The 14998-nt window shown below is 38.5% G+C and overlaps 1 protein-coding gene across 1 annotated transcript in view; it reads right to left on the bottom strand.

The window, feature by feature from the left end:
• LOC126469894 (methylcrotonoyl-CoA carboxylase beta chain, mitochondrial) overlaps positions 1 to 14998 on the bottom strand; it is a 92677-nt gene that overhangs the window by 42058 nt on the left and 35621 nt on the right. Inside the window, exons 5-7 of the mRNA XM_050097236.1 lie at positions 13102 to 13294; positions 8820 to 8969; positions 8371 to 8437 (exon numbers count right to left, since the gene is read on the bottom strand). Coding sequence (XP_049953193.1) covers positions 8371 to 8437; positions 8820 to 8969; positions 13102 to 13294 — 410 coding nt within the window. The remainder of the gene's footprint in view (positions 1 to 8370; positions 8438 to 8819; positions 8970 to 13101; positions 13295 to 14998) is intronic.

Genomic DNA, 14998 nt, shown 5'->3' with positions numbered 1-14998 from the left:
AGTATTAAGGGATGCACACGTCTTCCTGTAGATTGTTTATTTGCTTTTTGCTTACATAAGAAATTATGGCTCCTTGGGACGTTGTATCTATGGCATTTCAGTGGTTCTACAGTGCCTACATTTGTGTTTTTCTGACTAAGTGCTTGGTGAAATACAAACAACAGAATGCGTGAACACAACAATTCAGCAATCATTGAAGAACCTTATCACATTCACTGTGGTGACAAAAGTCATCATGAGGATAGCGATATACACTCTTGACATATACAGTGGTAATATCATGTACACAAAGTATAAAATGGCAGTGTATCAGTGGAGCTGTCATTTGTATCCAGGTGATTCATGTGAAATGGTTTCTGACATGATTATGGCCACATGACAGGAATTAACAGACTATGAACACAGAATGGTAGCTGGCGCTAGAGGCAAGGGGCATTCCAATTCTGAAATCATTTAGGAATTCAGTATTTTGCAAATCACAGTGTCAAGAGTGTACTGAGAATACAAAATTTCAGGCATTACCTCTCACCACGGACAACGCAGTGGTTCACGGCCTTCACAGGAGCAGCAGCCAACAGACAAGTAACACTGTGTGGAATAACTACAGAAATCAATGTGGAACATATTACAAATGTATCTGCTATGACAGTGCAGCGAACTTTGGTGTTAATGGGCTATGGCAGCGGATGACTGACATGAGTGCCTTTGCTAACAGCACATCACCCGCCGTGCCTCTCCTGTGTTCATGACCATATCAGCTGGACCGTAGACAACTGGAAAACTGTGGTCTGGTCAGATGAGTCTCAATTTCATTTGGTAAGAGCCGACAGTAGGGTTTGAGTGTGGCGCACACCCCATAAAGGCATGGTCCCAATTTGTCAACAAGGCACTGTGCAAGCTGGTGGTAGTTCCATAATGGTGCGGGCTGTGTTTACGTGGAATGGACTGGCTCCTCTGATCCAACTGAACTGATCATTGACTGGAGTTTGTTATGTTCAGCCAATTGGAGACCAGTTGCAGCCATTCATTGACTGAGACATAATCAAGAGGTCAGTTTGTGCACAAAATCCCCCATTGGCAACACTTTCACAATTGCGAAAGGCTACAGAGCAGGACTTCACAACAAATGCGCTCACGGAGCAAGCTGTGAGCAGCTAGGTGCGAGCACAGAGCAGGGTGAGCACAGTACCCCTACTACTGGCACAGGGCAGAGCGTGGGGGTGCCAAATGAAGAGTCGAGTGGGGGACACAACAGCCGCCGTCACATGGTCATCAGGCAATTTAAATCTCCAACCAGTTCCATTGAAATCACTATATGAAACATTATTACTAGAAATGAAACAAATAAACAAAAATGCATATGTGTCACATTATCTTACTAACTTATACTTCTACATTTTTCTTTATTTACTTTGTGACCCGTTATACAATAATGAAGTCATTAAAGTGTGAGGTCGTTGGTTCTCTTGCACTTCTCCCCTTAAACAATTGCTTCTATGTGCAGAGTCATTGTTCTTGTGCATCTTAGATGCAGCATGCAGTTTAGATTGTGATCACACAGTGAGTTTCTCAGGTGCATCTTCTTACTTTTCATTGCAGAGAACAACTGTTCAGAGCAAACATTGATTACTATTGTAGCCACCTGTTTATGGAAACAAGGAAATCTGTGCTGGGGGACATGTCTATAGAATTCCAAAATGTTTCTCTTGTACTGACATTTGTCTTTGTATTCTCTGTCACACTGCGCAGCAATAATTTCTAATTGTAGTTCAGGACAAGTATCTTCAATAAGCACTGAATACGGAGAGGAGAATAGATCAAAATTACTTTCTAATGCCACCAGATCTTGAAAACATTGCTCAAATTCTTCCTTAAGGGGTATAAAAATGTGTTAATAATGCTGAAAGTCTTCATTAACAACAGCATCTTGCACAGATGATAATTTAGGAAAATCGGCTGGGTTTCCTTTTACTGGCTGTCATTTTGTGTACCTATCATTTTGTGTTAAAAGTAAGATTCCTCAGACAGAAGACTGAGGTGCAAAGACATTTCATTTCAGTGTTATGTAATACTGACTCACCATTACTGCTATTAGACGCCACAACTGTCAAAACTGATCCTGTCATATTTCGCAGTCAGCATTCTCCCTTGTTGTTACGATCACATGGTGCGAACACCTTGTCGCAGCTACTCTGCTTACGGGTAAGAGCATGAGCAGGAGCACCGCTATACACACATGATGGCTCAATATTTCTGCAGTGTACTTCAAATAACTTTGAGTCCATGCTATGTCAAGCTGCTGCATTACAACGCGCAAAAGCAGGTCCAACACGATATTAAGAGGGATCCCTTGATTTCTGTCACATCAATGTACACCAAAGCTAAGCACTGTTGCGATGCGAACAATCCTGCCACGGTGTTAGAGATTAGGGGGCTCAAATGTGTGTGTGGTGGATCTGACGAATAATAATATTGTATGTAATTTTTAAGAAAATCATATGGAGTCTCATGAAAACTTACATGAGGCAGAGAAGCACAATGACAGAACATTTGTAGATTGGGTTGAGTCTGTCAATTACCAAACCCAATCAGCAAGAAAATGCATGTCAATTTCTCATACAATTACAGGATGAATGGCTCAACTTTTGACAGTTGTTCATTAGAACTTTGTGAAGATCCTAATTGGAAGAAGAGCAAGTGCTGTAATAACAGTCCTCTGACAGATGCTTACATGTCTGGGCACTAGGCACTGGTAATGTGACGCTGACATACTCTCAGTTTCTTATCCACTGATCCCTGTACACAACATAAAGATTGGAGTATTAAATTATTGCTTTCCAAAGAAAATTAAGAGGTATTAGACACAGTGGTGGCTGAAAAGTCACAATAAATAAAAAAAATAAAAGCTGCTTCTATTATATAGGCACAGAAGAGAACTGTCTACTTAGCATCTTTAGAAAAATTATGTACATCTCCATACAAACTCTGCAAGCCACCGTATGGTGTATAGCAGGGGGGTAACTTTTTCTATTGCTAGTCATTTCCCTTCTTGTTTCACTCACAAATGGAGTGAAGGAAAAACAAGTGTGTGTCCCTGTATGAACCCTAATTCTCCTTTATCTTGTCTTCACTGTCCTCATGCAAAATATATGCTGGCAGCAATAGAATTGTTCTGGAGTCAACCACAAATTCCATATCTTTACGTTTTCTCAATAGTTTTTCACGAAAATAATGTCTTCCCACCAGGGACTACCATTTGAGTTCACAAGAAATCCATAGTATTCATGTGTTGATCGATCCTACCAATAACAAATCTAGCAGGCCTGTCTCTGAACTGCTTTCATGTCATCCTTTAATTGGATCTGGTTGGGATTCCACACATTCCAGCAGTACTCCAGACTGGGTCGCATTAATGTTCTATATGCAGTCTCCTTTATAGATGAGCTCCACTTTCCTAGAATTATCCCAATAAACCGAAGTTGACAATTCACCTTTCTGGCTATCGAACTGCCGTACTCATTTAATTTCATATTGCTTTGCAATATTACATCTGGATATTTAATTGCCATGATTGTATCAAGCAGCACATCACTAATGGTTCTTGTGAACACAACCTGGCTCTTCATTCTCACGAAGTAATGAGTGCTATCATCTCAGCCATTCAAATTGATACCATATTTTTATATCTCCAGAAGGCTTTTGACACTTCCTCACCAAGTGACTTCTAATCAAATTGTGTGCCTATGGAGTATCACCTCAGTAATGCAATTAGGTTTGTGAGTTCCTGTTATAAAGTTCACTGGTTGTAGTAATAGAGGGAAAGTCATCAAGTAATGCCTGGCATTCTCCAAGGCTGTGTTATAGGCCCTCTGCTGTTCCTGATCTATATAAATAATTCAGGAGACAATCTGAGCAACCCCCTTGGATTATTTGAGATGATGCTGTAATGTACTGTCTTGCAAAGTCATCATATAATCAAAACCAACTGAAAAATTATTTGGACTAGATGTCTGTATGGTGTGAAAAGTGGGAATTGACTCTAAATGAGAAGTGTGAAGTCATCCACATGGGTAATTAAAGGAATCTACTAAATTTTGGCTCACAAATAAATCACACAAATCTAAAGGCTGTCAATTCTGCTAAATTTCAAGCTAACTTACTCCTCAGAGTATACAAATATTTTTGTTGGTGCCCACCTGCATAGAGAGAAATAATCATCATACTAAAATAAGAGAAATCAGACATCGTACAGAGAGACTAGAGTGTTCGTTTTTCCCACACACTGTTTGAAAATGGTTCGATGAACCATCCACCAGGCACCTCATTGTGAATTGCACAGTAACCGTGTAGATGTAGATGAATGATGTATTTGAACATTACAGGATTGTTTTTCCTACTCATCTGCATTAACTCACATTTTCCTTCATTTAGTGAAAGCTGCCATTCATCACACCAATAAGAAATTCTGTGCAAGTCATCATGTATCCTCATACAGTCACTCAATGATGACAATTTCCTGTATGCTACAACATCATCAGCAAACAGTTGCAGACTGCTACACATCCTACCTGTCAGCTTGTCTATGTATATAAATAACAGCAACAGACCTATCACACTTTCCTGGGACACTCCTAATGACACCTTTGTCTCTGCTGTCAGATCACATAAAAAAAACAGGAAAGAGAAATGGTAAGAAGCACAGATACTGAAGTGAAGGAAAACTGTAGCATTGGATCAAGGAAGGGAAGGAGCAGGAAATAATTCAAAAGCAAGGAAAGACTAACACTACTATTTTCATTCTTGAAGCTTTTTTAAACCGCAAAAGCTGCCTATTCAAACACCTCCTTAAATTTGTGTCTGCCAACCCTAAAATATTCCACCCCTTATAAGTTAGTGGATAACTGGCTGTGTGTTGTATCTGTAAGAAGCACATTTGGAATACACTACCTTGGACGATGCGTCACCTTACATGCAACCATTGCTATCTCAGTATCATAATTTATCTCAGTATCATAATTTATCTCAGTATCAATACTTTACCTCATAAATGCAAAACGAGGCATCATGTAGAACTCTCATTGAATGAGTTTGACAATTTAAAAATTTCTAGCTACATGATGAGTCACATGGCAGGTAATGAAGCCAACTTTACAGATACAGGAAACATTGTGAAAACAAGACAACATCAGGCTCAACATATGAATTATTTTTAATACTTCATACTAACAACAGCTTCAAGGCATGTTTTGCTGTAATTTCTAGCATTCACAATAAAAGCATTCTTTCACTCATATAAGTTAAGAGAAGACACCATTTTCAAAACAATATTAAACAAAAAATAAAAATTCATCCTAGTAGAGTGGTAAGCTGAAAATGTTTAGTAAAACATTTTGTAGTGACATCTGTTAAAAAACGAATGGATTCAGAGCAAGAATACAATTTCACCATTCTGAAATGGCATCTTCAGAGATAATCCCAAACCCACAAAGAAAGCCACATACATGTGACAATTAAGAGGAAAAGCAAGAACTATCACAAAAATAAAATGCAAGAAGTTGCCTCAGTCTCTGGGTGAAGATTCCAATGCTTAAACATTAGTGTCACCAGACCAGAAAAGATTTCATGTAACCATCATCAATCTATGATTAGTACAAACAACTCTCAGTGAAACAGTTAATCAATGAGGATTGGGAAAATATGTACCTAAGTTAGTTAATTAGTTATTTTCATGTTCCATGGATCATAATTGTGACCTCTCTTTATGGCGTGGAACAAGTCAGTTTAACATACACTTTCTCAATGGAAAATATGGCTACATGCTGATCATTTACATGATTTATTAAGTTAGTTTTTTCCCATGAATATGCCGATTTATACTTAACTACATATGATCTCTAACGTACTCTCTTAAACACACACACACACACACACACACACACACACACACACACACACACACACTATTTAACAGTAACAGTCCAGAATTCTCCTATGGAGTAGAAAGAATTGGCGCATAAATATGATTGAGGTTAATTTTATTATCCATTAAATTTTTTACATCGTTTGGATGATGGTCAAAGATTTTTGTGTGTAAATACCTCACTCCACAGGACAGCCATCTTTAGATGGGACATGGAAGCAAACATAGATTTGGAGATGGTCAGGTTTTGTTGTATCACAATGTGAAATTTCACACTGTGGAGTATTCCCAAGTGTGAAACGCAGAATAAGATTTTTGTTTTGAGAACTGGATGTGACTAATGAGATGCAAGATTTTTGTATGTGACAAGCAAAACTTAAGGCACCATACTGGATTACTTTGCAGTTTCAATGGACCAGCACATTCAAGATTTATCTAAAATGCATCGGTTTTGGTGTGATTTGCTAGAATTAAAAGAAAGGTCATAACGTATCTGCTGCCATAGCCTTTATGACTTCTTAAGATAAATGACTGCACCTGCAGTGCAGTAGAGATGCAGTCTGAGAACTGTAACACTGTAGGTTTGCATCCTGCTTTCTACGAATATTTTTGTATTCACCTTCACATTTTCTAAAAAATTTTGGAGCTTTAACACCACAGAAGTATGTTCTGTAGTATTTGATGTTTATGCTTACATAACAGGGCTCTTCGTCCAGGAGTGAGTTTGTTCGATTTTGTGAATATGCCATAGAATATGGACTATGACTTGCAAGATTGCTGCTACATCACTGAGCGATTCTCATTCAGTTCATCACAGTGTATACTACATCAGAACAATAAGACTAGCATACTGACAAGAAAGCAAATGTGCATTTCAACAGGTGCACTGAAAGAGGATAGGTGTTTGTATAATGTTACAAGTAACAGTTTCTCTATCAGCAATTTGCTGCCCAGTCCATCATTGTGTCTACAATCTTCCTTCCAATTTCCCATGGTCACCTTCAACAATCGCTAATAGGGGTATCATAGAGTTTTACAAGTGTCCACTTTCAAATGACAACTGCTGCTGGAGAATGCTGCATTCATAAACAACACTTAAGTAGTACGTTTAATGTGATGTACAAACTAATTTCTGAGCATGCACCAAACTCACTGGAAACCATATTTGGTGTGTATCACATTGAAAAACACATCCCTTGTGAGGATGGCATAAGGCTGAGTGATGAGTAGTGTATACTATTTCTCCTTCTAATTTCATATTTGTGTCGACAACAAACATCGTAAGGGAGTATATATACTTTGGGGCTATTGTCAGTATGCCCAATTGTTTGAACAGCTGTTTACAAGAGGTTCTAGAGTGGTCACACATATTCATATTAGTTTAACTGTATCTCATAGGGGACCCACCCAACAGTCAAATACGACTCATGATTTCACAGTGTCACACAGCAACACACTAATTCCTCCTTATTTTGATAGTGTCTTTGAACATTAGTAAGGTCCTTATGAACATAACTAATAGCATAGCATAATAGATGAATGAAATGATAAAAAATAATTAAACTGAAACTACAGCATTTACTGTTGGGAATCTTCACCAAAAGTAACAGATTCATTCTTCTAGGCACTTTTACAAGCAATGTTAGCAGGACAAAGAATTAAAATGTTAGCAGAGCTTCAAAACAAAATTTCAGCTACTGAAGAACACATCAAATGCGTCTGTCTCTTCCACAAATACCTGCACCAAAATTATTAGACAACGAAGTTATTAAGTCAAGAAAAAGACTAAGTCACAAAAAAAAATATAACTGAAACAAAAACCAAACTGCACTAATAGCATAGCATAATAGATGAATGAAATGATAAAAAATAATTAAACTGAAACTACAGCATTTTAACACACATTTAACAATACATACAATGCTTTCTAATGTTTCTGTAATTAACATGTTCTGCCACATAATCACTTCACTCTGTAAAACAATTTCTGTTCCTTGAAAGTTTTTTCAGACAAAATGTCAGTTGAAACTTCCTGGCAGATTAAAACTGTGTGCCCGACCGAGACTCGAACTCGGGACCTTTGCCTTTCGCACTTGCCCGCGAAAGGCAAAGGTCCCGAGTTCTAGTCTCGGTCGGGCACACAGTTTTAATCTGCCAGGAAGTTTCATATCAGCGCACACTCCGCTGCAGAGTGAAAATCTCATTCTGGAAAATGTCAGTTGCTGAAGTGATACAAATAACCTGGCATGGTTAAGAGAAGTCTCGGTTGTTTATACAATCTATAACAAAGCATAGTTTCCTAATCCAATGTCATAACTGTTGCTGTTAAATGGATTACTGACAGATAATACCTCTCAAACAAAGAATGAAATTCCATTGTCTGGAAAATGATACTTTTGTTTTTTGTTCAGTCATACAATTAGTGGTAACATAATTGAAACATGTACTACCTGTGATGTTTTGAAGAAACACTATTGGGATTTTCCTCTGGCAGCAAAGTTGAATGAAATGTGTTCCCTAAAAATGGAAAATAAAAAAAGGAAATGGTTCCTAATAGGACACAATTCAACACAGAATGCAAGGAGAAAAGTACATATTTATAGTTAATTCAAGCAAGCAAACAAAAAGATATAGCAAATCAATTAGAACTGAAGTAACATGCAGTACAATGCAATCAAAAGCAAGTCACAACAGCATCACAACAATTCAGATGACTTTTTCATCAAACCTTCAATTTCTTTTTTCCCCCACAATAAACACGTATGCGCACACGCACACACACACGCACACACACACACACACACACACACACACACACACACACACACACACACACTACTACTACTACTACTACTACATGTATGTTACTTTGTCGACATTAAAAGGTATAAGCACTCACTTTAAGAGCGGACTCTGAAAACAAAACACCATTGTTGCCAATAATACCAACAGTGTGACCATACAGCTTAGCAAAACCAGTGACTAGTGTGTCGCCATATTTCTGCTTGAATTCTTTGAATTTTGAGCCATCAACAATCCGTGCAATCACCTGCAACACAAAGATAAACAAGCTAAATGTGCATTTATACACAGAGAAAACAAATTTAATCAGATCTTTCTACACTGATAGCTTTCATCCAGGAAGTTTACTACAATAATAAGCATGCTGTCAAGATCAGGTGTGTGTTCAAATACTATGGCAGCAACTGACAAATTAAGAGATTTTCTTTTTAAGCTCCAAAATGAACAGAAATATTTGTGCAGACTACAACTTCATGACAGACCAGTATTTCCCATAAACTGCTCTTAAATATCTCAACACTGCTACAAGGGTCACTCCAAAAGAAATGCACACTATTTTTTTTAAATCCAGCTTTTATTCTACATGTTTGAAAGTTTTACAGTGTGTAGATACATCCTTTGGGAACAATATTTTCATTTCTCCACATAATTTCCATCCCTCTCAACTGCCTTATGCCATCTTGGAACCAGTGCCTGTATACCCGCACGGTAAAATTCTGGACCACTCTGTTGGAGCCAAGGTTTGGCAGTGTGCACGAGGAGTCATCATCTTCAAACCTTGTTCCACAAAGAGAGTCTTTCAGTTTCCAAGAGAGATGATTATCACATGGAGCCAGGTCAGGACTGTAGGCCTAAGGTGGGTGTTTCAGTGTTGTCCATCTGAGTTTTGTAATCGCTTCCATGGTTTTTTGACTGACATGTGGCTGTGCATTGTTGTGCAACAGCAAAACATCCTGCTTTTGCCGATGTGGTCGAACACGGCTCAGTCGAGCTTGAAGTTTCTTCAGTGTCGTCACATATGCATCAGAATTTATGGTGGTTCCACTTGACATGATGTCCACAAGCAAGAGTCCTTCGGAATCGAAAAATACTGTAGCCATAACTTTTCCAGCAGAAGGTGTGGTTTTGAATTTTTTTTTCTTGGGTGAATTTGCACGATGCCACTCCACTGATTGCCTCTTCGTCTCTGGTGAAAAATGATGGAGCCATGTTTCATCACCTGTCACAATTCTTCCAAGAAATTCATCTCCACCATTCTCGTACTGCTCCAAAGTTTGCTGCATACCGTTTTTCTTGTTTCTTTGTGAGCCACTGTCAACATCTTGGGAACCCACCTGGCACAAACCTTTTCTAATGCTAACACTATCAGCATTCTGCAAACACTTCCTTCCCCTATCCCAACGTAGCATGACAATTCATTCACTGTGATGCGTCTGTCAGCAGTCACCAATTCGTTAACACTCTGCACATTGTCTGGCGTGTGTGCAGTACAAGGCCTGCCGCTGCCAGGACAATCCTCAATATTGCTGTGCCCGCTTTCATCACGTAACCTGCTTGCCCACCGACTAACTGTACTGCAATCAACAGCAGCATCTCCATACACCTTTTTCAACCTCTTGTGGATGTTTCCCACTGTCTCGTTTTCGCAGCACAGGAATTCTATGACAGCACATTGCTTCTGACAAATGTCAAGTGTAGCAGCCATCTTGAAGACATGCTGTGACGGTGCCACTCACAGGAACAGGTTGAACTACGTTTGAAAACAAGCGGAAAGGATGTATCTACACACTGTAAAACTTTCACACATTCACAATGAAAACTGTATTTTTACAAAAATAGTGTGCATTTCTTTTGGAGTGACCCTCGTATATCTAGAAAATGTTGATCCATATTTCCAACTGTGATACTACAAAATTTTCTTTCCATGTCAACAAACAGCTGTAAAGTAATTCCTCAAGTTTTTCTATACAAAAAGCTACTGATTACGGCCAGCTGGAACAACATAATCATTGTGCTAGTGCATTGCAAATCACTAAAACTTAGCTGGAGTGAAGTCAGATCCATGAGTACAAATAAATAAAGCTTCATACTTTAACTTTATAATGGAAAACAGAAGAAGGCTGTCTAGAACAGGGGCAGTGCCAATCACAGCATTTGTGTTTGTGTGTGTGATTGATTTCATTTTTGCAATGTGTCACTGGAGTCAGCCCAAACAAATACTGCTCATCATTATATACTGGGTCTCTCTCTTAAGAGTCATCAGGCACATTATCTCTGGTGTTTCAGTAGATATTTGCAATTTTGTTTCTGCACTGTGTAGACAGAGTCAGAGAGGGAGGGGCAAACGGATGGAAAAAGGAAAGATGAGGAGATGGACAGACAGATGGAGGAAGAGATAGGCAGAGAGATTGGGGAGGGGCAAAGGTACAGAGAAAGGGAAGAGGAGGAGATAAACAGGGAGAGGGGAGGGGATAAGATGGACAGAGAGAAGGGGGAGGAGGAAATGGATATAGTGAGGAGGAGGAGGAGGAGGAGGAGGAGGAGGTGGTGGTAGACAGAGTGAGCAAAGGAGATGTGCTAATAGAAGATTGGAATAAACACATAACTAGGCAAACACATAACTAGGCAAAGCCGAGTATTCGGCAATCTACTTTGAATGCCAGAACTGAAAACATTTCATGTTATTTGTAGATTATTCATGGCTTTATTGGGCCACAGAACATTTATGTGGTATGAAGGTAATGGCGACAGACTGAACTGTAGTGTAATAACAGTTATAGGTTAGGTTTGAAGGTGTTGGTTGTGAGCTGGTAAAAAGCATCAAATGTGATGGTACGGAAAACAAATCAGCTACAGTTACTAATATTGTGATAAAAAGTTCATTTACAGTTACTGAACAGTTTAAGTAGGGACTGCAGCTATATATCAAGCATCATGAAATCATTTGTACATTTACGGTGAATATCTTGTGTATTTTCAGAGTTATGGCTGCTGCTTTTCCGAGTAGGTTGTGCTTTCCATTGTATAATCATGTGATGTAATCGACTCTCACAGCGAGATTGAGTTATCACAACTGGCCAAAATTGATGTTGCGAGCTGTGAGTGGCTGCCACAAGGAAAATGTTGGAAAAAAAGCCACACCCTCAAGGTGATCACATCACATCACCTCACCTGGCAGGATCCTGTGGCCAACCTCCTGGATACAAGCAGGCACTCCACTGGGAACAGCAGTTGTAGTAGGTGCTCCACATGATCCGCATATTATGCCAGCTATCTTGTGATGGCAATCACTGCCACAGACCTAGACTACTCTTGGATTATGTGATACTGTACCACCTGTTCACCATTTGTCTATCCAGTGAATACAGAATAAAGAGTGTCACTATGTGTAAACCTCAACACATTTGATACATTTACTTCAATTCATCATTACGAAACACACCACCGTACTATCCATATGCTGAATTACACTGAGTACTTACAACCAGCAGTTGATACACTCCTCTAATATTCTAGTCACACCTCTAAGTCAGTGCTGCCAACAATGAACAGTGAAACATGCACGCAATGGCACTGCCCATGTAGTAGATGGTGGTGGTGGTTGTTGGAATGTTTAAGGGGGACTAAACAGCTAAGGTCATCAGTCCCCCACCATGTAGTAGACCCTTACCCAAAGAAACTTACCACAACACATAAGCAAATAACTGTTATTTAGAAATCAACCCATGGAGAACTAGAACATTTGTAGTAAACTACTACTTCTTATCCCCCCCCCCCTCTCTCTCTCTCTCTCTCTCTCTCTCTCTCTCTCTCTCTCTCTCTCTCTCTCTCTCTCTCTCTCTCTCTCTGAGACCTAATGGCCTACCGGATTTGTAATCAACAACCAAATATGAGCTACACATCAGTTTTACTGTATCATCAATAGCAAGAAATTGTTTTTCCATTTCTGTAAGAATATTGCACATGCGTGCATGAGTGTGTGTGAGAAAATAGTTTACAAACTTCAGATTGACTAGTTAAATTGAATTCTGATATTAAAAGTTATTCAATATATTGTGTTTCAATTATTAAACAACATTTATACTCTTTTATTGATCACCAATCTGTATTGAAATGAAGTGGTGGCTCAAAATAAATAATCATTTGAATCATTTGTGGTATCATTTTGAGTGCCCAACTGTTCCTCCAAGCATCACTTAATTTCTTAAATTAGCTGCCTCCTTATTACCAATTAACTCAAACGTGCATAGAGGGCAAAAGAGTTTTGGTTATGGGACTGAATGCAGGTGGGACATTGTGTAATATAACAACAAATGGGAGACACACTGGTCTAGAAAGCTGGCCAGACATTTAAATAAACCATTAAATAAGCAACTAACCTCTTTTACATCAAAACTCTTCTTGAGGTTGCATCCAACGATACCATATATATCATCAGGAGGAAACAAGGGTTCTTCTGTATCCTCGGGTGGATTTTGAGAGAAGGGTGGTTCCAGACTGCTTACTACACTCCTTGCAATTTGCAATGCATGTCGATCATCCAATGCATAGTGGTCTGTCACACCAGATGTTCTGTTACAAAGAAAAGTAAAGAATTTAATAAATACTAGAAACAATTTTGAAAGGAAGAGGGGTGAGGTTAGAATTTAACACCTTGTGAACACAGATGTCATTAGAGAAAGATTTCTGCTGGATAAAGATGGGGGCAAGGGGGAGTGAGAATCGGCCACTGTTTTGTTCATATAAACAATCTGTCACTTGCATGTAACAATTTGTGGAATCCATGGAAAACGTAAATTAGGAAGGCCAGATTTTGATACAAAATCATTGAAAAAATAAATTACGAAGGCCAGATTGTGATGTGAACCATATGCAAATATGGGTTCAGTTTCTTAACCACTGTGCTTTCTAGGCACTTACAACATCAAAAGCCAATGTGTGAGTGTAATGTAGCTTTGACCTCAAACAAGAAATGGAAAATCGGGAAATCTGGGGAGGGAGACATGCAAAGTAAAAAAAAAATACCAACCAGAACCTTAAGACAGCATATAAATATATATAGGAGCACAGGTGGAAAAAAACAGATATTAATTAGCCGATAAGAGAGAACATAAAATGTACAAAATAAAACACTTTATTGTAAACTGAAGTACAGTTCTTACTGTCTTTCAATATAATTGTAACACACTTTGAGACACATTCTACACTATGTACCTATAACGAAGACCTCTACCACCTATAATAATAAATTGGCAAGCGCTTGTTTGCATCATAGCAGAACACAATCTCTTGTGGGCAAAGAAATCTTGCAGGAGTTAGGAGGAAAGCCTATAATGTGGTTTAACATGGTAGTTATTGCAGTATTTTTACCATTGCAGCTATTGTAGCCCCTAGTCAATAAGAAATACAGTTATTTTCTGCCAAAATACAGTGCACAGAAGCTTTCAAGTGGCTAGAATAAGACTGACATTTGTCTTTTCATTTATAACTCTTATGTGTCATCCCCTATCATGACGCGATTCAAAATGCCCTATCTCCTCAGAGTACTGCCTCAAACACAGTAATGCACTTCACACTGACTGCTAGTTAAAGTGGCATCCATTAGGTATATAATTTGCAGGAGTTCGGGCTGTCCAACACAATTTCATGCATCAATGATCAGCAAATTTGGAGAAATTTATCGATCTGTCATGGTGAAATGGTTGTCTTCATCTTCCTTCCACAGTGAATTTATCTGTGACTACAGACACATTGTGTTCATCATACACACTGCTATATCGTTCACTGAACTTCCACATCAATTTTCACACCACTGACACACTAATGATTTGTTCATTGCATAGTTCAAAAATGTGGTGGTAAATGACAGCCACTGACAACATTCAGTGCATTTAAAAACTGACAGAGCATTCACAAAAGGTGGATGCATCAATTTTCTTAATAATATCATAACTTAGTATCAACCTACCCTTATCGGATTTTAAAATTCTGCTGTCACAAAGGCCGTGCTAGATCTCAAGGACTTACAAACTCCCTAACAATTGGAATGAGGGACTATCAATAAATACTATTTCTAAATTCTCTTACAATTATATATCCACATTGCTGTAAGTTTCACATTAATATCATGTACTGCCTCAACTGATCTCACCAGTACTTTTTCTTTGTTTTATATTCAAATACCCTGATATCAAAACCTGCAAAGACATTGTTATGAATAGCTATTCTACATATCTTTATGATTGAAAAAAAGACATTCAGTTGTGTCTTTTACAT

Source organism: Schistocerca serialis, chromosome 3 (assembly GCF_023864345.2).
Source record: "Schistocerca serialis cubense isolate TAMUIC-IGC-003099 chromosome 3, iqSchSeri2.2, whole genome shotgun sequence".
NCBI lineage: Eukaryota > Metazoa > Arthropoda > Insecta > Orthoptera > Acrididae > Schistocerca > Schistocerca serialis.
This window is presented reverse-complemented; position numbering and strand designations above follow the sequence as displayed.